The 27757-nt window shown below is 39.4% G+C and overlaps 1 protein-coding gene across 9 annotated transcripts in view; it reads left to right on the top strand.

Moving 5' to 3' along the window:
• Positions 1-1999: 1999 nt before the first annotated feature.
• LOC126812012 (uncharacterized) overlaps positions 2000-27757 on the top strand; it is a 46053-nt gene continuing 20295 nt past the window's right edge. For 6 of the 9 annotated variants that reach the window (XM_056098801.1, XM_056098804.1, XM_056098805.1 and 3 more), the window contains exons 1-5: positions 2012-2258; positions 24819-24860; positions 25723-25794; positions 27003-27074; positions 27550-27624. In XM_056098801.1, coding sequence (XP_055954776.1) covers positions 24823-24860; positions 25723-25794; positions 27003-27074; positions 27550-27624 — 257 coding nt within the window. In that variant the 5' untranslated portion in view covers positions 2012-2258; positions 24819-24822. Of the gene's footprint in view, positions 2259-23243; positions 23289-24818; positions 24861-25722; positions 25795-27002; positions 27075-27549; positions 27625-27757 lie in introns of those variants that run through there. The other 3 variants (XM_056098806.1, XM_056098802.1, XM_056098799.1) reach the window with 3 other exon arrangements.

The following is a 27757-nucleotide window of genomic DNA, read 5'->3' as shown; positions in this document are numbered from 1 at the left end:
ACACATCTTGTCAAAGGCTAATTTCTTCGCTCGCAATAGAGTAATTTTAAAGAAATTTTCAATATATTCATTTTGCATTATCTATTTTCGAACTATTATAACAAGGCCGGTTATTTCTTTATCTAACACTTACACACTGTATCTTTAATTAGAAGTTATTAAAGGGCAGCGTCTCTTATATCGAATTCAACTGCCAATGGATCTTTTACGTGCACATGAACGGGAGCTCTGTTTTTCGTCCCATCCGAACGATTAGACATCTGTACTTGTAAGGCCCTCCACCTTGCACTACTGACATGGTGAAACCACGCCGGAAAATCCCGACGAACTCAATTTCAAAATAAAAAATGAGGTCAACCCCAAAAATATTGAAAGAGAGTGTGGTTCCTGGTAGAAAGCTTATTAAACGAGATCCTGTAATGATAACAGTACGCCCTATAAAGAACGTTGGACGTACTATTAAGCCATGTCTTGCTATGGTCGCCATCTTATAGTTGGTAATGATCATGATGCGCTAGAAGCATCTTGCTCTCGCGTCCAAAGGAACTGTGTACATGAACTATCATGATAATATTTCCAGGATAGCTTACAATAGCTTTAAGATGGCAACCACAGACAAACATGGCGTAATAGTACATAATAAGTAGCCTATATTACGTCAGTGTAATGTCAGATGTAGTTTTTATATTCTAACTACCCTTCAGCAATGCCGGACTGGGCCCACCTGCCCACCTGTCCGTGACAGGTGGGCCTAAGCTCATTAAAAAAAGTGGGCCTAAGCCTATAAAGAAAAACGAGAAAGAAAAGAAGAAAAGAGAAAAAAAGGAGAGAGGAGGAAAGAAAAGAAAGAAGGAGGGAGAGGACAGGACACAGCGAAGAAGAGGACAGGACACAGGCTGTGTCATGTCCTCTCCTTCCTTCTTTCCTAATGATAGTGCTCTTTGGTCATTCTGTTATCTAATTGTATCAGGAAATCAAAAATTTGCCTTCGTCTGCTTTGGTCTGAAAAGCTTGGAAAATGGGTTTGCGGTTCTAGATTTTCAAAATTTTCCCGGGGGGAGAACCCCCGCAGACCCCCCTCGGACACTCACGCGCCTTCGGCCCGCTCGTGACGCGCCATCGGCGCGTACTTGTGTGGGCCTTGGTCAATGACCTGACAGGTGGGCCTTTGGCCCACCAGTCCGGCACTGCCCTTCAGTGTCATGTTCCAATATCCTCAATATACATGTATAGGGAATAAAGCCAAAAGTTTAAATGAATTTAGTAATTAGATGTGCCGGTCGTTATAGTATGACGCCATACTAGTTTAATGGGGTTATTTGACATGTTGGTATACATAAAGGGTCGTAAACCAACCTCCGGCGTGGTTCTCTCTTGTCAGTGATGCAGGACAGAGGGCCTGGCAAGGACAGCTGTCTAGTCGTTCGGATGGGACGAAAAACCGAAGTCCCGTGTACACATTGGCGTGCACGTAAAAGATCCCTTGACAGTTGGAATTCGATATAAGAGTAGGCCGTAGTGCCGCTGTGCGGGCAAAATTTCCCTCATTTAACAACGTATTGCCCAGTTCGGAGCAGAACAGTATAGGACGTTAAACCCCATTTCATTTCATTTCACTTCTTAAGCCAACCGTTTAGGATATTTTTATAGATCGAATAGGTGAAGTCGGCCATCTTGAATTTTACCAATTTTTACCGCTTTCTGCTGCACAAAATGCGGTTAACTTTTAGGATGCTATAAGGTACACCTAAATAAACGTTTTCTTACTATATTTTCGTGGTAAAAACAGAAATTGACTGGTCTAATGTACTGTTATACCATTTAAAGCTCCGTCTTCATTAGCCTGGTTGGCGCAAAAAAAAGAGGAGGAAACACTCCATTCAACCCTATCTCCTATGTTCCTATGTGATGTATTCATATTCTATTTATAGCTAAATTGAGAAATGGGTACAAAACAAATTCCATGAATTATATGTAAGAAGAGATATACACACTTGTTGATCGGTCATGCATCAAATACTGTTATGACAAATTTTGTTTTGAAATTTGAATAGATAATTGAATCGGCTATGTTTATGTTCGATTCTATGCAATTATCGAGTCATATCAAGGAGTCTATCTCTGATATATAAACATTTAAAGTCGGAATTTACGAGACGCGACCAACACAGCTTTAGTGGGTCAGGAGTTTAACGAAAGATCGTTTAAAATAACTTATTATACAATATAACAGGCGTGCTTGTATTGTCAACAATCAGGTCAGTCTTAACTAATTTTTCATAATAATCGCATAATGATGTATGGGGAAAGGGATAACTGGGGTTTAGCGTACGTCCAACACAAAGTATAAGGTAATTTCGGGTTCAATGTTATTTCAATGATTTGTTGTCGCGTAGGGATCGTTCTTTAGCAGAGTGAGAATAAACGTGTTGAACATTCGACCCTACTCCTGTCACAAGCGGGTAATCGACAGCATACCGCTTGACTCAATGACAGATCTTATGGTCTATTTAGTCGTTGGGAGGTTCTGTGTACACATTTGAGTGCACGTATGAGAACCCTTGACAGATGGAATTCAAAATGGGTGTAGGTCGTGGTGCTGCTGTCCGGGCAAAATGTCCCTCATAGCACACTGTATGACGTATACCCGTTTTCATCAGCCCAGTCGGAGCAGAACAGTAGGGCGTTATAAACCCCATTTCTATTTCATTTCCTTATGAGCCGGAGGGGGTGGGGTGGGGTGGTGGCCGAATGGTTAGCACAAGTGGCTGTATCATAAGGTCTGTCCTTGAGTCAACTGGTGTGGTTTTGAATCCCCGGTTGTACGTGACAAGGACTAGGGTCGCCTGTTTAACCTCGTGGGTTTTCGCCGGGTCCTCCGGTTTCCTCCCACTGCTAAAGACCCCTACGCGCAAGCGAATTATTGAAATAAAATTGAACCATGTGTTAGTCCCGAAATGATCTAGTTTGTGTCGAGTGGACGTTAAACCCCATTTCTCTCTCTCTCTCTCTCTCGCTTATGAGCTAGGTCTCAGGCCGTAAACCATTCAACCACCCAGCCACCTGTAATTATCGCAGGTGATCACAATACGCATGGGCACTTTATTTGCGAAGAATGTCTGGAAGACGGGTAGATATTAAAGTAAGGAATCGTCATTTTTCATTAAAATGCCAAATAAACGTTAATATGTACCCACATTGATTATTTAACATTAGCAGGATACCAGTCTTTGCCCGGGGCCAAAATTCGCTCGGAACCGAAATTCAACCGAGCCCAAATTCGTCCGGGGTCCAATTCGCCTGGAACCAAAATTCACCAGGGGCCAATTCGTCCGGGAACCAAAATCGATGGCCTAAAACATTCACGGGGTAATGCTAGTTAATTTGATACCACGACGAAGCGTGATGGGCGAACATACACACATGCATATGTACACATATCCTTGATTTTTTTTATATAGATTTCGGGTCTTATTAAATTGAGTTCAAGTAACCTCTATGTGATTTATTAAACATAGATAATTCAACAAATATTTACAAGAAATCATAGCTCACTCTGTCTTTGACATACAGTTCTACAAAATATATAATAGACAATTATAACACATTGACAATTAAACTATTAAATTGTGTATTGCTTCTAAGTTGAAATCTAAAACAATAGTTCGTTTTGTAGAGAGTTTGGTCACTGACCAATTCCTAATCCCTCCATTGTCTATAGTATATCTGACGTAATAGCCATTGGCTGGATTAATAAGGTTCTATAGGCCAGGCGTCAGTTGGCATTGGATTGTAAAGAGTTTTACTCTATCTGTTTTTAAAAGGACAATAAGTCACTCATGCCAGTGTTTGTTTAATTTAAAGCGTATCTATCAGGGGAAATAATTAGCTAAATTAAATAGATTTAAAATACATTAATGTTGTCAAAGATAAGTTTACCAAAATGGAAATTGTAACATAGATTTCTTAATATATAGAACTTGTGTCGGTCACATATCCCTCGTGCTCCCAAAAATTCTACCTCCCGTTAAGATGCAGCTAAATCGCTAGTTTATACGACTAATATGCACCTAATTCGTGAAATATAAAAGCAATAAAAAAATATATACATATTGACATCTACTTGCACTATAATCCATAATACAAGAGTCTGGAATGGTTCTTCAAATCTTTAATACTGGAAACTTATAATAATAATTATCTACATACACTTACGGGACCGCGGATAACCGACTAGTACCAAAGCTACAAGTCGGGTAGACCTAGAAAACTGACGTATCGAACACAATCTTATATTTATATGGAATTACTTTTATCACTTGGCGTGCTCAAGTGTTGATATAAACAAGCATTGATGTAATAATTTACAATATAAGAAATAAAACAATGGTAAATAAAACAATTAATATATTAATTGACATGTACACGAGACAGGTCATATTGGCAGTTAATTTCTATCTATGACGCTTTATAAACAATAAGAAATTATAATAAATTAACATGTCATTAGCATTACATAATATTTCATCCTTGGCTATAGTCACCTTTCAATAGCACAGACAGCGAATGTTTTGAAGGAATAGAATAATTATTGTTCCTAGAGTTTACATGTATACAGAATTCAATTTGATGACTTTCCATTTTTTATATTACATAAGTATTATCTGAAAGATTTAAATTCTAACATAAAACTACTATAACCAGCACGATATCCTCCTCGCTCGCCATTTCTAATACTTCCTCGTATTATATTGATTCGCAAATTAATTTATGAACTGACATTTGGGAACATATTCTTGAACACTGAACTATTATTGTACAGTTTTAACTACCACATATTTTTTCGGGTACATCCTCCAGAAATGGTAAAAAAAAACCGTCGTAGAAATCTGGGTCTTCCTTGTATATTTTATCAATCCACTCCCATTGGTAAGTATACTGAAGACTATAATCGTCCAGAAAAACACGTCTTTCTGATAGATAATATTCTATATTTGTTTTTGGATCACGGTAGCGTGCGCATAATTTCCATCGTCTTCCCTCTGGGTGACCTTCAAAATCACTCAGTCTGTCCCACGCCATTTGAACTTGTTCATCTGGTAATAATGGATAGCATTCGCGAACTACATTTCTAACCACTTCGGGTACGGGTCCGGGAATTTTGTTTTTATGGATCTCTACATACGAAATATCCGTTTCATCCAAATTGCTTTCATGAACCGATTCCTTTTGTTTCACTTGGTATTCTAGTTGTCCCTTGTTTAATCGTTTCTGTAGAACTTTCTTGATAGGCCGAGAATCTGTGTTCGATTTGGAGAGTGTATATTCATTTTTGGTTACTGAATTCAAAAGTTCGACTTTTAGTACATAGTGTTGGAAAGGCAACAACGCTCTTGTCATAAGAGTATTTTATAACAGTTTGACATTCACTATCCAAAGTTGAGGGCTTGGTAACTGTCTTGACAAATTCACTAACTGCAGGAGATACAATGTCAACATACGGACTTACAGTGTTTTCGTTAACGCCGTTCCTTTCTTTAAATTTCTGGGATCGCATGACATCTCGAGCTCTTCTGCTGGCCGATTTCTTCACTCCGTTTTGACCAGAGACATTTTGCCAAGTCAGAATTATAGAAATGTTGTTACCTCCATTTTAGAAATTTCCATTGGTGTGCCTCTGTATTCAAATCCATCACTTTAATTATTTCTTCTAATATTCGTGGTATAATTTGTTCCAGCTTCTTGTTTCTTGGGGTACTCGCTTTGGCTTACAAGAGGATGGAATCTTACCAAACAAGGCTTCTGCAATAATTGTGACCACGTTATTTCTGGTCTTATTAAATTAAGATTCCAAGTTTTAAATTGCTTTGTGTCCAGGTTGATAATCACCTGCAATCACGCAAATTATATTTAAAAACTTATCAATCAAAAAGATATTTTGTTATTTTATAAATATTATATTCAGCCATATCTCGACTAGTGTTCACCTATATGGGAAAACTGCGATATTGTATCTCTTAAAGGGGAAGACCAACGATTTTCAACAAGGTTTCCATAAATCTTAAATATATATTGATAAATAAATTTTCATTAAACCGGAAGTGACATAGTTGGTTTAACACGCTCACTGGGCTCTATAGTAAGCATACAGATTTGGCACAAGTTTACTGCGGTATTGTGTTCACGAGTCGTCCTTTGGCCAAAAATCTGATCGAATGTGTTGTTTATTAGGATATTATAAACACGAATTTTTTTTTAACGTTTAATACACAAAGCCGTCGCGTAAGTTCACTCATACTGAACAGTACGCTGATCTTCACGATATCTTCCTCCTTAATTGTAGGTAGTCAATTTTACCATATCGTCATCATATTACCCCTAGTTACAGCTTTCATCGAAATAACACTGGTAAACTGTTCGTAATTATTATTTTGGTTTGGTTATGAAAGGTTCCAGGGTTCGTCCGTCCTCCCCAAAAGTTATGACAAATCCATGTATATATTATTTTGTAGTCATACCTATCTTCGAGCAAATAATATATACATTTATGTATGCATGTATTTTGTATAATTCTATTCATATCTATCATAGTGTAAATAATTCATCAAACAGCACGTCTAATATATTTATTATCGTTATGTAAACATATTTGTTCCGGATGTTATGCATAATTGATGTTGTTAAAAGAGCAAAATGTAAGAAAGGCCCCACGCCTAATCTATCTATATATTTGTGACTGTCGTTTGTCTGTCTGTCTGTCTGTTGGCGGCTACACTAGGTCTGCCCCGAGTCTGAAATTTGGGGTATAGGGGTAACTCGGACAGGGGAGCAACATAGGCCAGGTGGCGTTAGTCTACCACTTCCGGTTTCGGAGTTATGACCCCCGAGCGAAGCCGGGTATCCTGCTTGTTTGTACACAAGACATTGTATTGTTTTATTTAAAGGTGTTAAAGGAGCTAAGTCGCTAATATTTGGGACCTAGAAATTGACACAAATGGGTCGCAACGCATATAATAATGTAATATGAATGTATATAAATTGATTTACATTCAATCTTTTCTGTTTTTACTGTAATTTCTAATCAGTTAGGTTCGGCGAAATACGCCAGTATTCTCAATCGAATTTCAATCTCTAACGTCTTGTTTTTCCAGTCTACGCCGATAGTATTTATTGGGCATGCTCTCCAGATAAGAATATAGTGTCACCGTTTGACATGACTTGTGGAATATGCCTAGCCTCGTTTTTCGAGTCCCTTATTACAAAATGTTTATTTTGTCTTAAATATTGGATATCAGAAGCCCATCTTTTCCCGGTAAGATCACAACATCAATGGTGATTTTAAGCGACAATGTCGAAGATTTTGGATGATATTAAGTCAGAGACTTAGCTACTTTAAATTGTACATCTGATATTAGGAATGTGGTGGGAAATGCTGAACCTACCGACAGATAATATCACATTAATTACAAAATATATGACATTTGAAAAGCTCTTAGTTGACCTCTTAATATCGCATGTTGTCGAGACTAACTGATTGCAGATGTTAACGCCCACTACTACACACTAATAACCTAGGGTAATAAATCGTGAAAGGGAGAGAGAGCAGGCAGTGGGAGAGAGAGAGAGAGAGAGGGAGAGAGAGCGAGAGAGAGAGGGGGCAGGTCATTTCGGAACTAATATATGGTTAAATTTTATTTCAATAATTCGCTTGCGCGTAGGGGTCTTTAGCAGTGGGAGAGAGAGAGAGCGAGAGAGAGAGAGAGAGAGAGGGGGTAACGTCCACTCGACACAAACTAGATCATTTCGGGACTAACGTATGGTTTAATTTTATTTTAATAATTCGCTTGCGCGTAGAAGTCTTTAGCAGTGGGAGGAAACCGGAGGACCCGGAGAAAACCCACGACATTGGACAGGCGACCCCACTCCTTGTCACGTACAACCAAAGAATCGAAACCACGCCATTTGACACAATGACAGACCTTATGACTTCCACCCCACTCCACCCCCTCTAGAATACATGTATTTAAAACTGAGTTGTGCAAGTCATTAGAACCATACGACGTTTCGGCCACAGGGATTTTTTACCCTGACCATAACCTCAACCCTGTGACCGAAATGTAAAAAAAGCGACTAAACTGTATTATGATATGAGTCAAGATAAATTTTAATTCATGTCATGTCCCCCACAGATGTTTTTTAACCCCATCCATAACCAGTTAGCCCCGAAATGACTTCTGTGGCCGAAACGGCAGTATATCATTATTGTGAAGATTCTCCCAACTTCATTCAAAAGTTACTAAAACTTTTTAATGCATGGTGTGAGTAGGGGTAATCGAATGCTGAGGCTTTTCTCTCAAGCCCTGCTTCCACTGGTGTAGATTTAAGTCTCTGGGGGGCGGGGGAGGGGGGATGATCGCCGTTTATCTAGTCTGGCAGAAATAATGTAGTAAAGAACTCCTACCAGCTGGAGATCTAGAGGATTCTTGAAGTGAGGGAAGACTGCTTACCCTCAACACACATTACCATTTCAAATCATGCTAGTCTCGAAATGACATCCAAAACCGTGGGTTTTCCCTTGGTCCTCCGGTTTCCTCCCACTGCTAAAGATCTCGACACGCAAGCGAATTATTGAAAAAAAAAGAACCATGTGTTAATTCCGAAATGGCCTAGTTTGTGTCGAGTGGACGTTAAACCCTATCTCTCTCTCTCTCTCTCTATCTCTCTCTCTCTCTCTCGAAATGCCATGGGTAGCGATGATGACAAATGTAAGTCGCAATAAGGTTTACTTTTCTTTTTGACATATATTTGAAACCAACATTTTCTAGAATTAATTGAGGGATAGTACTAGGGATAGAAAACACGTTTTACAAATAAATTACACTCTTTAAAAACAAAACAAACGTGTGTTGTGATATCATGTTGAAATAACAAAGCAAACAAAATAAGAAATGTAATAGTTGACGAAAACATTTCCATGATACATGTACGGAAAAATAAAACACTACAACGGGTTGCTGAAGACGGGCAGCGGATATGCAGATCGAGGGATATTTTCCCTGCACAGCGTCACTGCGGCCTGCCTTAATTCCAACTGCCAAGAGTTCTTTTACGTGCGCACCAATGTGTACACGGGACATCAGTTTTTCGTCCCATCCGAACGACTATACGTTGTCCGTTCCCAGGCCCTCTGTCATGTACCACTGACAAGATGCGCCCTATTAACTTTCTCGGCTAACACTGGGATCGAACACTTGACTCCCAGGTTAGCGAGCCAACGTCTTATACAATGAGGAGCCAAGGGGTTGGGGGGGGGGACAAATAGTTAACGAGTGCGCGTTGTGTCATAAGGTCTGTCATTGAATCAAATGGCGTGGTTTCGATTTCCCGCTTGTACGCGACAGGGAGTAGGGTCCAACCGGGGGGGCTTTTCCGGGTCCTCCGGTTTCCTCTCACAGTTAAAGATCCCTACGCGCATGCGAATTAATGAATAAAATTGAACCGCATGACAGTCCCGAAGTTAAATGGTTAGCTATGTACATAACATAACAAAGATGTACATATTCAACATATATTTAAGTGATGCTCTCTCTCTCTCTCTCTCTCTCTGTTTCTTTGACGTACGGTTTGTAGTAAGGAATGTCCCCAAGTCTGGAAGTAATTAGAAGTGAAATGAAATGGGACAGCCTACTTCTCTGCGTCAATCTGTCTAATGAAACGGGGTTTCAACGTCCTACACCTCTGCACCAACCAGTCAAAAGAAGAAAGGCATATACCATGCAGTGCGCAATGAGCGCTAAGGTTTATGTTTTTACGTCCAAGCCAAAATGCACCACATCGGTAGACTAAATGGGTATTTTGTCCCATCCGTACGACTAGACCCTGTTCCCTACTAAATCTTCATTCCTGCACACATGACACAAGAAAATCGTCCACCGGGATCGAAACCATGACCACCTGGTTACAGAGACAGAGTCATACACACATATTCATGATTGGCATCTAGTACATATAATCTGACTGAAATTAATTTAAATTTTAAAGATTCTAAATTATCTCTTTCGTGAGCTTTTGAAACACACTTTTATATAGTTATTCATTTTACTTTGTTAACTTCGCTTTCTATTACCGGGCAATGATGAGATGACCTTCCCCGTTAATAGGCTGCCTGTACTTTGAAATGTCTTGGAAAAACAATCCTTTTGCTTTATGTCTTAATACTTAATTCATGGCGGAAGGAAGTGACGAACAAAGAGGAGTGTAAAGGTCATAGATAAGTGCTTATTTCTAGATGTGATGTAAATGACGACCATGTGTTAGGCTATCGGGATTCATTAAGCCATGTTCCCGCGGTTCTTGGTATCAGCTAGCTGTGTATAAAGTCATGATGTACGTTAAAGATACCTGGCAGTCTGTATTGAATATGGGAACATCTCTTGTACGCCGATCAGATCTAGTCCTTTGTCTCTACCCACCCCTCCCCATCTACACAATACCAAATATATCGGAATCCCGTTTATTTGTATGTTTTGATAGGCACTGTTCGTTTAGCTACATAATCGCACATAAACTTAGAAACACATTTATAGTATATACTAATATTTCGTTTTACTGATAATATTTAAACGGCAATTAGCGATTGGGAAAAGAATTAACAGAACACAATGTTTATGGGAAACAATCATTAGTTTTATTCTAAAAGCACGACGTTTGGACAAGTATCCTTTTATCGTTATCAAGCACAATGAGGATATTTGCCGAAACTTTGTGCTTTTAGGATAAAACCACGGATTGTTTCCCATTGACATTGTGTTCTGCCAATTCTTTTTACTGTGTATAAAAGAGCCGCGTCGAGTCGGTGCGTAAGGTTGTCCCGCAATAAACCGGGAGGTCCAGGCATTGTCCAGTGCGGTTTCTTCTTGTCCGTGGACTTGGCATGTAGCAGTGGCCACGCGTTCGGATTAGACGAAATACCAATATATCTCAGAATTATGGAAGGAAATTAGGTTCAATTAAATGAAAAAAGAATATTCTGATTATCTCGTAATTACAAGATAACTATCTCATAATGACAAGATAACTATCGCGTAATTACCAGAGAACTATCTCGTAATTACAAATCAGTGTATGACGCCTTGACCTTGAAATACATCATCGGGATAGTCGAATACTTTTTTTCATCTGATTGACGATAATGGTCTTCTTCGTATCTTGTAAAGACGAGATAGTTAACTGCTAATTACGAGATAATAAGAATATTTTTTTTATTTGATTGACCCTAATGGTCTTCCGTACAGAATTAACATTACGTGGTGTAACTATAATTGATTTAGTGAGGAAACAAATCATAAGTGCTATAAGTAGATTATCAGTTTTCAGGGACTGCGCATCTTTCCTATTCTTGTTGAGGTTTCCACGTTCATTTCCTGACCATATTCTTATTTTTCAAATACATTTTACATTTTTATTTGAGCTAGTTTCGGGGTATATAGTTGTATATAACTATCAATGTTACACACTTAAATGTTTCCTTATGATCACCATTTGTGGATTGCGCTATGGTGGGGTGCATACTAAACTTACACTGTCTGTCTACAAATAGCTCCGCTTGAGAACAGACACTAAGCTAGTTGGCCGACATTTTAATTCCTAAATCGACGATTTTAGTCGAAAAAAACTAAGCATAGTTTGAGAATTTTGAAAAGTATTTATTCCCCTTTCAGCTAATTAATTTAACAATGTTCATTTAGTCTTTGCATGTATGACAGTGATGTTAAATGTAGTAGACCCGCATTACAAAATAGTATACGAATATTTGGATATGGCGGCCATTCGGGACAGAGATCTATTTTCGGAGTAAATAGTTTTTTGTGTGGAGAATGGTGGGTTTGGAGAAGCCTCACGCGTGGTCTCACGTGCACTGTCGTTCATTCAAAGTAGACGTACAAATAAGTAAGATGAACCGATAGAGTTATATGCAAATACATACGCGCCTCGTGGCGCGTGGTCCTTTATTCAAAATAACAAATAATTGGCCATTTTGTAAAAGACACAGGATGCAAGACCTAGCAAAGGAAAACGTCTAGTCATGCGGATGGGACGAAAACAACGAGGTCTGCCCATGCACTAGTTGGCGTACACATGTTACGATGAAGCATAGATTATCAAAGTAAATTCCAGCGTATTCCGGTCTACGTTACAGATTTTATAAGCTATTTAGGACGTTAAACCCAATTTCATTTAACCTTCACTGCTTATCAATTTATATTCGACATAAATGGGTTAGAAAGCAAGTCAGTGATTCAATTCACCACAAGCCTCGACTGATGTCGTATAGTCACGCTGTCCTCCCCACAGCTGGCAATCAAAGGAATGGAATTTCCTGAAAGTGACTCCACCCCGCATAATTTGTTTTTACAAACTTCAGAACAGTAAACGACAGATTGTGAAAATCTAAACACGGTGTTACGGTTTCCCCTGGTTCCAGCTTTCACATGGTACACGGTTTGAAACTTGAGCGAAACAACGTCGGTTACACATCTTTAATTTTGACCTATTGCCATGTCGTACCTATTTTTGTAACAGTGGTGATTAGATCACAGACCAGTCAGTAGCGTTCTCTGCATTGCCACCAGTGTTAAACCCATGCCATTTCTTGGCCAAAGCAACTCGATGTTTGGGTCCACGGCGGCTAAGTGAGTAAGGCGCTGGCTCGCTAGTCTGGAGATCGCGGGTTCGCTCCCGGTGTTGACCGAGAAAGTTGTTCGGGATTTTCCGGCGTGATTTCTCCGTGTCAATGGTGTAGGACGAAGGGCTTGACAAGGACAGCTGTCTAGTCGTTCGGATGGGACGAAAAACTAAAATCCCGTTGTACACATTAGCATGCACGTAAAAAAATCCCCTGACAGTTGGAATTCGATATAAGAGTAGGCCGTAGTGCCGCTGTCCAGGCAAAATTTCCCTCATAGCACACTGTATGGCGTATGCCCGTCTTCATTAGCCGGGTCGGAGCAGAGCAATAGGACGTTAAACCCCATGTCATTTCATCACGGGTGTCCTCAATCAAAAAGAGACCAACATGACAGGATGATCTGATGAACCTTTGGAAGGGTTTGACCATTAATTATGTTTTCTTTAAATGAATTTAGAGGCTGTGACCTAATTTATGTAGGTGATTTACCTATGTTATCTCTGTTTACCTCCTGTCTTTAAATCATGAATGGTCTCCAAAACTTAAAATTTAAACTCAAACATTCTTCTTTCAATTCTAGTAAAATAATTCAACTAGAATTGTCCAGCCAAAGGTGGGTAAATTTCCCCATAATGGACTGCATGGCGTCATTCTGCATACTTCGAAAATAGATCTATTACATCTGTCATACACACAAGGACTGCTTAAACCTTTTTATTTTCATTGAATGGAAGCAAAATAAATAATTCTCAAAAGCACAAGATATACTTATTGTTTTCGACTAATATCGTCGATTTATGACTTAAAATGTCGGTCAACTAGTTAAGTGTCTGTTCTCAAGTGGAGCTCACTGTAAACAGGCAGCCGAAGTTAGTATGGTAAGGCGGATGTCCGTCTTTAATATCCCGATTGATGCAGTAACGCGTTTTAAAACCCCAATTCATGTCGCGTTCTTTACTTATTATTACGTATTGTATATGACGTGAGACTATATATCATTTTACTCGCAAATAAATGGAGTCCAAGATCATATGTTTTAACTAAAAACAAGTACCACGCCAACCCGGGTACCAAGTCAACCCGCGCCAGCCCTGGTACCAAGTCAACCCTCGGCAACAGATCAGGTCACGTTGACAATGTCTTTCGTTTCAGAAAGGGTTCTTAAATATCAATAGCTGAAATGTATTAAACGTCAGACACTGAATTCTCTTTTTCTCTTACAAGTTTTACTTTCAATGGAATAAATATTTCATAACAAAATAATCATAAACGATATATTACCATTGATAAAACCACCATGTTAAAATTTTAAGAATTTGATTAAAATATGTTTCCTGTTTTATCATGACACAGACACTATAAAAAGGGGAGTGGGGTCGAATGGTTAACGCGTACGCGTTGGGTCATAAGGTCTGTCATTGAGTCAAGTGGCATGGATTTGATTCCCCGGTTGTACGTGACAAGGATTAGGGTCGTCTGTCAATCTTCGGCTTTTGCGTTCTTCGTGATTGTGTGTCGTGCTCGAGAATTCCATATCGTAGTATTAAACAAATCTCATCATTTTCGATTCGCAGTTTGAAATAGCTGAGGAGCATACGTAAATGCGTGTGCCCGGGCAGAAACAGCGTGGCTTATGCCCATCTTTATTAGCCAGTTGGCCCTGAAATATAGAATGTAAAGATGCGGCTACTATATGGCATTCCAACGGTCAGGGGTATTTTTTATGTGTACGTCCGTGTCTCGGTTTCTCTTATCACCCGCACGACCATGTTCCTGATGCAACGACCGCGAATTTTACAACATCTTGCCGTTGCTAGATTAATCAGAAATTCTGGAACTTATATCTCCCTTTACCACAGACACACGAGCACTAGCCTTGTCCAATGACACGCCGTGACATAGTATAGTATTTGGTCAGTTGCCAATCGAAATTCGTGACGAAATATGAAGCGTATTACGTGAAGAACTTGATAAGATATACGGAGTTAAAGCGAAATCGACCCTTCTATTGTAGATGCCGAACAACTAGATACTGTTCGTTTCCAAATCGCTAATAGCAGAATGCATGTTGCAAGGGAGGTCACCATTCAGTTCAGGAATACAAGTTTTAGACCCCATTAGACGTTTTCACAATTACTTTTATCGCTTTGTCAGGCGCTGACTTTTACCCAAATTTTCGTCGATACTTATCCTTAATCCTGGAATGCATGTTCCACGGGAGACTACCCTTTAGATTCAGACCATCTATGTTATGTTTTGTTGGAGATAACTAATTTCACAGAGTAATGAGATTCGCAGTATTATAGATTGGAAACCGAGTCTTGAAGATTCTTGTCTGAAAGTTACCCCTTGATGTTCAATAATGTTCAGTGGAAAAGATAACATTACAATTATTGTCATGATTTTTGTAACACCCTTGCAACGTGTAACCCCACCTCCACCCCCACGCAATACACCCAGGCCCATAAGTCCCTGTTGGTTCTGATACTGAACAATGAAACACACAGTGAGAAAATATTGTGGCTGATATCAATCTTGTTGTCGAATAGTTGCAACAGAGTAATCTCCCATTCTATTCTTCTGCGTCTACACTGTTATAGCGCGTTTCGTAACTTCTAAAACAAATACAATTTGTTTAATAGAGCATAACGTCCTACTTTTCTACACCCACTAAATTAATGAAGTTGAGTCTTCCGCGTCTACATTTTTATAATAGTTCGTTTCGTAACTTCTAAAACAAATACAAGTTGTTTAATAGAGCATAACGTCCTACTTTTCTGCACCGATTCAATTAATGAAGTTGCGTTTATAAAAACATTGCTATCGTTATCATTATTTAATTCATTTCGTACATTGGCAATAATCTGGAACATCATTATTTACATTTCTATTCAGATTACTAAAATTATCGTAAAGTGATTGTAGGGGTATTTCACTATTGACCTTGCTTTTACTGTCCTTATTAAGACTTTTTCAATATTCATTTGGGTCTGAGCAACTGATATTTGGTAACTTTCTTTGCAATATCCATTCTATGTAAGTGTGTGAATTTATGTACGGTTTTCTTGTAAAATACCCCTTTACGTTTAAGTTCGTTTTTAAATATAGCCACTCCATGGTTTTTATATAGATGTTTAGATTTTCAAGAATTCTGACACGCTACCTGGCATTGCTTATTAAACCATGGTTGTTTATACTTAAATGCCTCTTAGCGGCGGTTTTATTCATAAAGACATATCTGGTACAAAAAGTGGACTTACAAGCATGTACATGCATCACATTATTAACGATAAATTATTTACGGTTTCAGGTTTCACATTCCTTAATATATCGTTTATTTTATCTAGTTTGCGTAGGTTTTCATTTATCATATGACAATATTCAACTTTATTTTGGGGATCCCATCGATTGACAATTTCCTTGATGCTAGGTGTTTTCCTTGGTGCCAGGTATGGCTTTCTTTTGATTTTGATCATTATCGACATGAAATGAAATGGGGTTTAACGTCCTACTGTTCTACCCTTGATCATTATCACAAGCGAATAGGGAGGGTTTATGGATATCTGAAAATAGGTTGGAATATGGGAGCATTCAGAAGTCTTCAGTTCTGGATAAGAATTCACAATAATTAGATAAACAATAATCTACAAAACTAGCAGCAATGCAGGCAAATTCTCAAGTTCCTTTGTCCTGACGTAAACAGCCATTTTATATCACATAATTCTTATGCAAGATTTAAATCTTCCTATTGCAGACCTTTCTCTGTGCCTTAAATGTTATACAAAATTGTCAGTTAGACATTTATCAATATGTCCTTTGAGGCTCGATGTAACGGTATCTTATATTTAACTGTTCTAATGTCCCGCGTCGCGTTTTAATTAAGTTGACAGGGTCGCATGCTATAAGATTGTTAATTATTATAGCATGTCGTTTATAATATCATCTTTTGCTGCAGTTCTACCGTTAAAATCACCATATAGGCCCAGAAACAAAATTACTTGCCACATTGAAAGCTTCAGGTGAACAGTATTCAGAGTTAGCCGGGGAAAATATATAATTCCGATAAGCAAAATTGTGTTTCGTTGTAATTCAAAATTAATCCATAGAACTAGAACGTATACGTTTTTTTTTAAAATCAATCAGCTGAGCTTTATTTCCATATCTTATCGAAGTTTACCAATTCGGTGCACTCTGTTTAATTCCATGTCTTTTTGGATTCCAATTTTGTATATAAGAAGTAGGGTTAGAGTGGACTCGACGCAACAAGGTAGCGCAGATTACAATCTGCCCGAGGCTCGAAGGGTGCGCCCAACATATACACCAGGACCGCTTGGTTTAAAACCAACATGTGTAAAATATTAGAGTGACATATAACTCGTGGTATCCTACACACAAAACAGGGTTTAAAAACCCAATTTCTGAAAATAGATGTGTTTACATCAGCAAACGATGTTATTAAGGGGGGAAACAGGACATATCATTTGTCGGGGCTGCATAACAAAGCTCAAATTGTTAGAATAAAATTATAATTCAAGATGCATTATACAGGCCTAAGAGCCAAATCTGCCTATTGAAAGTCTTTTTTCTGGATAAAGGATATAGGAATTTGACTGAAAATTTAAATATTTTCATTTTCCATTATCTATATTTGAACTTTTATAGAAAGAACTACTAGCTCCTTGTCTAAATCTTACATAATGCATTCTTAACAATTGGTATGGCTTAAATCTGATAAATCACTGATGTTAACAGAATACCATTTTATTGGAAACAGTCACTTGTTTTATTCTAAAAGCACGATGTTTCCACAAGTATCCTCATTGCACTTGTTAACGATAAGCCGATACTTGTCGAAACGCCATGCTTTTAGAATAAAACCAGTGCTTGTTCCCTATAAAAATTGTGTTCTGTTAATATGTTTCCTACTCGCTAAATGGCACATAAATGTTTTGATAAATTGTTAGGAGTTCCAGTTTAAATTACCATTACCACCCGAATTATATTCTAAATCTTCTGTCCTTTTAAATTAGTGAGCCACGTTGGTTCGCTAGCCTGGAGCTCGTGGGTTCTCTCCCGGTGTTGGCCAAGAAAGTTCATCGCGTGGTTTCCCTGACATAGAAAGCTTCCTAGTCATTCAGATGGGACAAAGAGCCTTGGTCCCGATTACATATTGGCGTGAACGTAAAAGATCCGTCGGCAGTTGAAATTCGATATAAGGGTAGGTCTAAGCACCACTATCCGGGCAAAAGTTCTCTCATAGCACACTGTATTAGCCCAGTTGGAGCAGAACAGTAGGACGTTAAACTCCATTTCATTTTCATTTCCTTTTAAATTAGTACACTTTATAACCTGTAAAAAAACGGTTACAAAAGAGGTGAATTCTAGGCAAATAGGAAAGTTTAATTACGTTAATTTCATTTCATATAGTCATATTCTTGATAGAGCTATTTTTTACTTTCGATATCAATTCTCGGAATATGCAAGTGTCACACTTGACAGATTCCTTATTTGGACATTGATGAATATATAGGACGTCTCCTTGTTCTGGATGTATTCATTACGTTACGGAAATATACAGGATGTATCTGTGTCCTGAATGTAATATTTGTTTTCATTCCGGATGTAATGACTGGGGATAAACCAATACCACAAAGGGATTGAGTGGGTAGGCGAATGGTTTAATACGTGAGCGTTAGATCGTACGGTTTTTTAGAATGTAAGGTCTGATATTAAAAGAGCTAAACCTCAATAGTTTTCATAATATTTGAAATTAAAAACACGAATTATTGGGCCATTTCAATCAATATTGATGTTGTTATCTTGTCATATTGCCAAGATGTTGTTATCTTGTCATATTGGTTTCGATGGCCATTTGAATTAAATAAAGAATAACATATCCCAGTCAGTCGGTCAGGACAGAGGGCCTGACAAGGGACAATGAATAGTCGTTTGCATGGGACGAAAATCCAAGGTCCCAAGTACAAATTGGCGTGATTGACTGTATTATATATCCCTGGCATATGGTACAGGGACCCCGGTTGGCTCAACATTATTTTGACATCTTTTTCTTATTCTATGACTATTCCAAACAAATGTAAATATGTCTAATTGCTGTTGTAAAACACTAAGAACGTAAAATCGGAAGCACTGGGCTTAAAAACATTTGTGCAATCAAATTCAATATCAGTACACATATCGTTAAAATAATTTCTCCCAAATTGTATAATAGAGCACTTAAAGTTCCCCAAAATCTTATATTCGTTGATTAACGGTAGAATGAGGAAGTGGGTAAGACGCTGGCTCGCTAACCTGGAGGTCGGGTGTTCGATCCCTGCATTGGCCGAGAAAGTTCATCCCGATTTTCCGGCGTGGTTCCCACTTGTCAGTGATGCAGGACGGAGAGCCTGACAAGGACATCTGTCTAGTCATTGGGATGGGACGAAAACCGAGGTCCCATGTACACATTGGCGTGCACGTAAAAGATGTCTTGACAGTTGGAATTCGATATAAGAGTAGGCCATAGTGCCGTTGTCCGGGCAACATTTACCCCATAGCACACTGTATGGCGAATGCCCGTCTTTATTAGCCCAGTTCGGGGCAAAACAGTAGGACGTTAAACCCCATTTCATTTCATTTCAGAACGAGAAACTGTACACGAATGTAATCCTCTATTTCGTCCTATCACGTCCCAAAATGCAGTTTGAATATGACGGACAATGACGTTTTCTGTCCCGACATCCATTCGAACACAAATTGGAAATTTTCGAATCTCACCTTGTAATATATTTGGGGTTATTATTTGATTACCCAGCTTTAAGTAAGTACTCTTGGCTGTGTAATCTCCTATGTGTTCGTAACATAGCACCTCCAGGAGCAATGGCGCGTACACAGTCGTACAGTCTGTTGTGTGACACGGATACCATAATTACACTATTTAGCTCGAATACACTATTTTGCCAATAACGTTTTTTAGGACTTCGAATTCTGTCTTATTTTTTGGATTGTTCGTACTTGGTTTTATTTCATAATGAGCATTTAGTAATTTCTATATCGTTCAGTCTCCACTATTTGAATAACCATTATTTAGCAATTCAAGAATTAGTTCCAAAATTAACATAACGTTTTCTTGGTTTCTCGATCTATACAGCCGCAATCGTCTTAATATCCGTTTCAACTTTGAACGACTAATTGGTGTATATAGTAGCAAATATGTAAAAATCCGAGTATTTCGTAAGAAGTATACCCTAGCCTGAAGTAATGCCCGATTAAAGATTACAGAGAGGCATCATTACCAGAATAAACTGACATTGTTTGAAGCTGTTGTGTAATTACCAACACATAAATAGATATCTGAAAAAAAAATTAAAATGTTAAGCTATTGTTTAATACGTCATTACTTTAAATGAATAAAAACCCGGGAGGCGCGGTAGCTCAGCCAATAAGGACTTGGCACGCTAAACTGGAGGGCCCGTGTTGGCCGAGAAATTTCCTCAGAGGTTTTTTCAGCGTGATTTCCCTTGTCAGTGGTGCAGGACAGAGGGCCTGGCAAGAACAGCGTCTATTCTTTCAGATGGGACGAAAAACCGAGTTCACGTGTATACGGTGACGTGCACCTCGACAGATGGAATTCAATTGCTGCCCGGGCAAAATTTCCCCCATAGCACACAAACTGGCGTATGTTCGTCTTTTCATTCATTATCCCGGTAGGTGCAGAAAAATAGGACGCTAAACCCCATTCAATTCATTCATTCATCGAAGCCTATGATCATGATCGACTTTAAGGATTGGTGGCGGTATTCAAATGCATTTCGGATAATTTCAGCCGTCAAAGGTAAATTACGGAAGTCTGTAAATATGGCTGAAATTAAGAAATAATGAAACTGAAACTCACCTGTAAAAAAGTGTAGTAAGAAACATTTTGTTATTAATCAAACGACAATCACAGATAGAATGGCAGCTGTAGTTAGTTGAACTCAGTTAAAGAATGCGGTGATGATATTAAGTAAAAAAAAACATTATTTCTATAAAACATGACTTTTTGATTTAGAGTCAAATCGACTATTGACATGTAAACATATTGACATAGTTTTTACGGCATGTGATGAATTTAATGCGTCAAACCGACTTTATTAATCAGCATGAGATGCGTCAAATCGACTTTATTAATCTCCATGTGACAAATTTAATGCGACAAATCGACTTTATTATGTCGATTTGTTGTAATAACTCAAAAAGTTGACATATTTTAGTTCGATATTTTGCGATATTATCTCAATAAATGGTGATCCAAATACGCTTCCATAATGCGCATGTCCACTGACTATAATCGGCATTTATATTTAAACATGGATTCAAATAGACGGAAATGTTTAATAGCCCTAACAAAGTATTCGATATCAAGTCCTCGGTCAAATCTTTGTTTGCTCTTTAACTTCATCAACGATCATCGGGATTATTCATGCGTGGTCCCCCCTTGTCAGTGGTGTATGACGGAGGGTCTGGCAAGGTATAACGTTTTGTCAAAAAAAAACCGAGGTCCCGAATCCGGATTCGAAAGTGGGAGCTACGGTGGCCCAGTGCATAGGGCGTTTGCTCGGTAATTTCATCAAAGTTCATCGGGATTTTTCTGGCGGGGTTCACCCTTGTCAGTGGTGTAGGACGGATGGTCATGTACCGTGTCCGGATTCGAAATGAAGTGGAAGCTACGGTGGCTCAGTGAGTAGGACATTTGCTCGCTAACTTCATCAAAGTTCATCGGGATTTTTCTGCTGGGATTCACCCTTGTCATTGGTGTAGAACCGAGGGCCTGGCAACCGACAACGTATAGTCGTTTGGATGCGACAAAAAACTGATTTCCAGTGTACACATTGCGTGGCGGGGATGGGGGGGGGTCTAGTGATTTAACACGTACGCGTAAAATCGCAAGGTCTGTCGTTGATTCAACGCTTGAACGTGGCAAAGAGTAGGGTCGTCTGACCGACCTCGTGGGTTTGCCTCGGGTTCCCCCACTGCTAAAGTCCTCTACGCCCAAGCGAATTATTGAAATAAAATTGAACCATGTGTTAGTCCCGGAATGACCTACTTTCTGTCGAGTGGACGTTAAACCCATCTCTCTCTCTCTCTCTCTCTCTCCCTCTTCTCTCTCTCTCTCTGAAAATGCGCTTGGTTGTGCGCCTCTGTAATATATTTGTCATCTGGGGGATGCTTATATGACATAACTAGCAGGATACCCGGCTTCCCTCGGGGGTCATAACTCCAAAACCGGAAGTGGTAGACTAACGCCACCTGACCTATGTTACTCCCCGGTCCGAGCTACCCCTATACCCAAAATTTCAGACTCGGGACAGACCTAGTGTAGCCGCCAACCCCGAACAGACAGACTTCGCTCGGGGGTCATAACTCCGAAAATGGAAGTGGTAGACTAACGCCACCTGGCCTATGTTACTCCTCGGTCCGAGCTATCCCTATACCCCAAATTTCGATAAGTCCTGGAATAAGTGCGTTCAAATTCGAACACATCCAATAAAATATAGATCTGATATCAAAATAACGACCAATAATATTCTTGTTTAAAAACCACATCAAGGGCAACCAATCAAGATAATATTTACCAAACTTGGAACTGTTTTCAAGAAATTATATGGCTTTAACTAGTGTCATTACGGGAAAGTTCCTCGGTGATTTACAGCGTGGTCAGTGGTGAAGGACATAGTCTGACATGGTACTACGTCTAGTCGACGAAAAATGAAATTCCCGCTGTTCGGGCAAAATGTCCCTAAAAGCAGACCTAGTGTAGCCGCCAACCCCGAACAGACCGGCGCTTCGCTCGGGGGTCATAACTCCGAAACCGGAAGTGGTAGACTAACGCCACCTGGCCTATGTAACTCCCCGGTCCGAGTTACCCCTATACCCCAAATTTCAGACTCGGGGCAGACCTAGTGTAGCCGCCAACCCCAAACAGACCGGGGTCGCTCGGGGGTCATAACTCCGAAACCGGAAGTGGTAGACTAACGCCACCTGGCCTATGTTACTCCCCGATCCGAGCTACCCCTATACCCCAAATTTCAGACTCGGGGCAGACCTAGTGTAGCCGCCAACCCCGAACAGACAGACAGACAGACAGACAAACGACAGTCTCAAATATATATATAGATAGATAAATGAAATGAAATGAAATGGGGTTTAACGTCCTACTGTTTTGCTCCGAACTGGGCTAATGAAGACGGGCATACGCCATACAGTGTGCTATGAGGGAAATTTTGCCCTGACAGTGGCACTACGGCCTACTCTTATATCGAATTCCAACTGTCAAGGGATCTTTTACGTGCACGCCAATGTGTACACGGGACCTCGGTTTTTCGTCTCATCCGAATGACTAGACAGCTGTCCTTGTCAGGCCCTCCGATATAGATAGATAAAGGACGTGGGCGTTCCGTTTACGGGGAATCAGGGATTGTCGGGAAATACATTATGACATCACATCGAATCGCCATGAAACTCACCTATGTTGAATTCAATCAATAGACAATATTGCACTGCACATTGTAGGCTAAGCTAGATAGTTGTTAATATCTAACCACACAGAACAGACTACACGAGGGTAAGGACTGATTTTTAAAATAGATACATATACGTCATACAATTTCTGATGATCTGTTGATTACGGTTTACACAGCAAGTATTGAGAGTCCACGTTGTCGGCATTTATAATTTCATTGTTGATGCTTAATCATTTGTTACCATGGCAGTTTCCTTCCACTGCTAAAGTCACACATGCGCAAGCGAATTTATCAAATAAAATTGAACTATATGTTGATCCCAATATGGTCTAGCCTCTCTCTCTCTCTCTCTCTCTCTCTCTCTCTCTCTCTATCTATCTAATAGTAAGAACCCGCACGGGATAGACACGTCACACAGGCATTGGGAATAATACATGTCAAAAGTAATATAAAACCAGGAGAATCGACCCGGGCTATGTAATGATAAAGCGTTTTCTTGAAATGAAAGCACGTCATGGGTGATTGAATTTCTATATATTTATGTATAATATCACGTCTAGTTGGATGTTTTAAACGATATTCATATAGTATATAACATACATGTAGTATGTGGTATTCACTTTAAAGATGGCTTATATAAGAACTAAATCTGCCTAATGCAATTCTTTCTTTTGGCCTCAAATGTTATATAAACTATTATAATTAGACATTATTCACATGCCAAGCTGTCGGATGGTTTAGATTTTCAACGGATTTAAGCACGATTGGCAGTTAATAATATAATTTAAAAATGGATAATCGAGACATTATTTATTATCGTACACTGTTCTTCAAACAGTCACAACTCTGCTTAAAATAAGTGATTTGGCTGAAATTTTCAACATATTCCGTTTCATTATCCTTTTTTTTTAAATTTTTATAGCGAGAACTGCTAGCTCTTTATCCACATTCTTTACAAACATATCTCCTCTCGTGTTGTAATATGTTTACTAGTGTGTTATTTGATTATATAGTTGGACTAAAAACATATTCTAATTAATTTATCTATCAAAAGTTTGCTTTAAATCTCTCTCGTAAAACATTTTAATAACAAGAAACTACCATAAGCCGTAAAAATCGATTTTAAGCAGCCTTATTTATCACGTGACTTGTGAAACAGACGCAATGGCTATGCATTTCACGTTGCCGCCCGCTATCAAAGCACGTAAAAGAGCCCCTCACAGTTGGAATTAATATAAGGGACTTGCGATGGCCCAGTGGTCTAGAATATCACGCTTCGAGCTCTAGCTGGTCGGTCACCTCTGGCTTGCTGTCGTGGTTTCGATCCCTGGTGTGAGCTCACGTGGTTTGGGGATAGGGTCGCCTTCTCAACCTAGTGGGTTTACTTCGGGTACCCCGGTTTCCTCCCACAGGAAAGACATAAGACAACTTGTCTGCGATATCACCCTCGATGGAAGCGACGTTAAACACTTATTGGAGAAGAAGAATGGAATTAGAATTAAGAATATGCCATACCCGGTAGCGCCGGTGCCTGGGCAAAAATTTCGTATGCGCGTCTTCATTAGGGCCCATATATCCCGGTTGATTCATAACAGTATGATGTTAAACCTAATTTAATTTTATACTTTCAGAAAGATGAGTGCTAAAGCAGGCAGTAAAAGTAAAGTAAACAGGTCAGTTAATTCACCCCTCTTTTATTTATATACATGTAGATTAGACTAGGGTTTGTCTACCGCTCAATGCCCCTCAAGCGGATATAGATGGTCTAACGCATCCACTTTAGTCTGTCATAGAGTGATTTTGATCCCAAGTTTGTAGTAAAACAGTATGTCTGTTTAGCCGCGTGGTTTCTGTGCAAGGTCTCTTGACCCCCCCCCCTCCCCGCTATCGAATAACAGATATAAAGATATACTACGCGTTACTCCCGAATTGGTTTGTGTTGTGTGGACGTTAAAGACCCTACGCGTTTGGTTTGTGTTAAATGGACATTAATGTCCCCTAAAGACCCATTTTCGAAAAATACCGAACCTTACTTGTCAATTTGTAATACCGCAATTAATATGACCCTCATCCGGTGATAATTGGTACATATTTGATATCCACTTAAAATGCAGTTAAATTCTGAAAAACAAGATCCGTATTGTATAGTTATTGTGATCCTTGTAAATTGAATACCTAAAATGTCTAGGTGTTGGATAACACTGACAATCCATTCCACCACTGATGTGTCCTAATCCATCCCTGATGGTCTGTGTGTCCCGGTCCACCCCTGATGTTCTGTATGGACCAATCCACCTCTGGTAGTCTATTGTGTCATATTCCACTAATAATGGTCTATTGTGTCATAGTCCATCACTGATGATCTGTGGGCAGACCACCACTTAAGGTCTGTGTGGCCAAGTCCATCAATGTTGTGTCATCGCTTCCAGATTAGAAACCCGATTGGTGGAAAAGATTGAAAATAGTGTGATGGCGTTAAACCTCCATTTTATTTAATATCAGTTTTATTTAATTTAATTCAATTTATACTTTCAGAAAAACGAGTGCTAAAGAAGGTGCTACACGTGAAGTAAAAAGTCCGCCGGACAAAACAGCAACACCTTCCAGGTTAATTTATCCCTCATAGTTCTGGCCTAGACAAGGGTTTTCTTACCCCCGCACCCCCGCAAATGCCCCCCTAGTTGTATGTAGTAAATGATATTACCTTCTGCTTAGCCTCCTGGATTATGTACAGGTTCTCTCGTATGGAAGATTAAACAGCTCTATCCATGTTAGCATTCCTGTCGGTTCTTGCAAAAGATTTACTGTTTAGCGTATCTTTGCTTTAGTGTGTTACGTTTAATTTGATCGGGAGACGTGTTCGTCGACGTCAATTTCAACCGACAACACTGCAAGAATTGGCCGTGGCACTGCAAGAGGAGTGGGTCAGATTGCCCCAAATCGTGATTGGACGGTTGATTAGGAGCATGCCACGACGAATTGCTGAATGTCTGAGGATTGGTGGAGTAATTACTCATTATTATGACTAATCAAAAACGTCCATTTTCACTTTTGACGGCGTATCTCTTTGCGAGTGAAATGGGCCGTCAGATAAGCCGCCCATATGAACTGTTTATGTTCATGTGTAGGCAATTGGCCTGTTATTAACATACACTGGTTACCTCTAATAAAAACAGCAGTGCATTTCCGCAGTTTTGTATTGTTTCTGAATATCCGCTACTTTTTTGAAGAGTATATATAGAAACATAACTCTAAGGATTAGCCATACCGCACACGTGATTTGACATCAGTCCCAGTCGTCGGCCGATTTTTCTTGTTGTATGCTTGCTCGATTCCCCATTATTGTATGGTGACTTGTTGTATGACAAGTTGATTTAGGCTCATGTCGTCATAATATTGCGGTTAGATGAATATAGAGAAAAGATTTTAGAGAAATAGTTCTGGAGAAATGTTTGCTTCGATTGTTATTTAGTTTTTTGGTTTGTGTAAGATAGGATACAGTACTCTTCAAACCCATCCCTAATGGCTATGCATTTCCCGTTGCTGCAAACTAGTAATGTGTTTAGGTAGACCTAGATTTCCTAGCGTAGTTTCCCCGTGTCAGTAGTGTAAGACGGGGGATGTGTGTGTTTGAGGGGGGGGGGGGGGTTGCAAGGAACATTGTCTTGTCGTGCACGTAAAATAACTGTTGATATTTGGAAGTCGAAATAAGAATGTCAATGTAACGCCGGTGTCCTGATAATAGTATGATGATGTTAAACCCCACATTTCATTTAATATCAGTTCTTTTAGTGTAATTCATTTTATACTTTCAGAAAAATGAGTGCTAAACAAGGAGCTACATCTAAAGTTGAAAGTCCACCTGAGAAAACGAGAACACCTTCCGGGTCAGTTAATTTATCCCTCTTAGTGTTGGCATAGACTATGTTTTTGTTTACCCCCCCCCCCCCCAACCCTGCATGTAGGTAGTAAACAGTATGGTCATCTGCTTAGCCTCGTGGGTTATGTGCAGACTCCCTTGCTCCCACCAACACCCCACTCCACCACTAATGGTCTATGTGTCGCAGTCCACCACTTATGGTCTGTGTGGCTCAGTCCACCCTTGATGGTCTGTATGGACCAGTCCAGCAACAATGGTCTACTGTGTCATATTCCACTACATTGAAAAAAAAATGTGTCATATTCCACTACTGGCGGTATATTGTGTCATATTCTTCCACTGATGGTCTGTAGCCCAGTCCACTAGTGACTGTCTATCGTGTCATCGCTTCCAGTCAAGATTAGAAACCCGATTGTGTGGAAAACACTGATAGCAGTATGATGGCGTTAAACTCCTATTTTATTTGATATCAGTTCTTTTAGTAGAAAAATTAGTGCTAAAGAAGGTGATGCAGGTAAAGTAAAAAGTCCCCCGGAGAAAACAGAAACACCTTCCAGGTTTGTTAATTAATCCCTCATAGTTTCGGTATAGGCCAGGATTGTCTTACCCCCCCCCCCCCCCTCCCAACTCTGCTTGAATGTAGTAAAGGGTATGGCCATCTGCTTTGTCTTGTGGATTATGTACTTATGT

This window comes from Patella vulgata, chromosome 2 (genome assembly GCF_932274485.2).
Source record: "Patella vulgata chromosome 2, xgPatVulg1.2, whole genome shotgun sequence".
In the NCBI taxonomy this organism is placed as follows: domain Eukaryota; kingdom Metazoa; phylum Mollusca; class Gastropoda; family Patellidae; genus Patella; species Patella vulgata.
The sequence above is the reverse complement of the archived record's forward strand: the minus strand, read 5'-3'. Positions and strand labels throughout refer to the sequence as shown.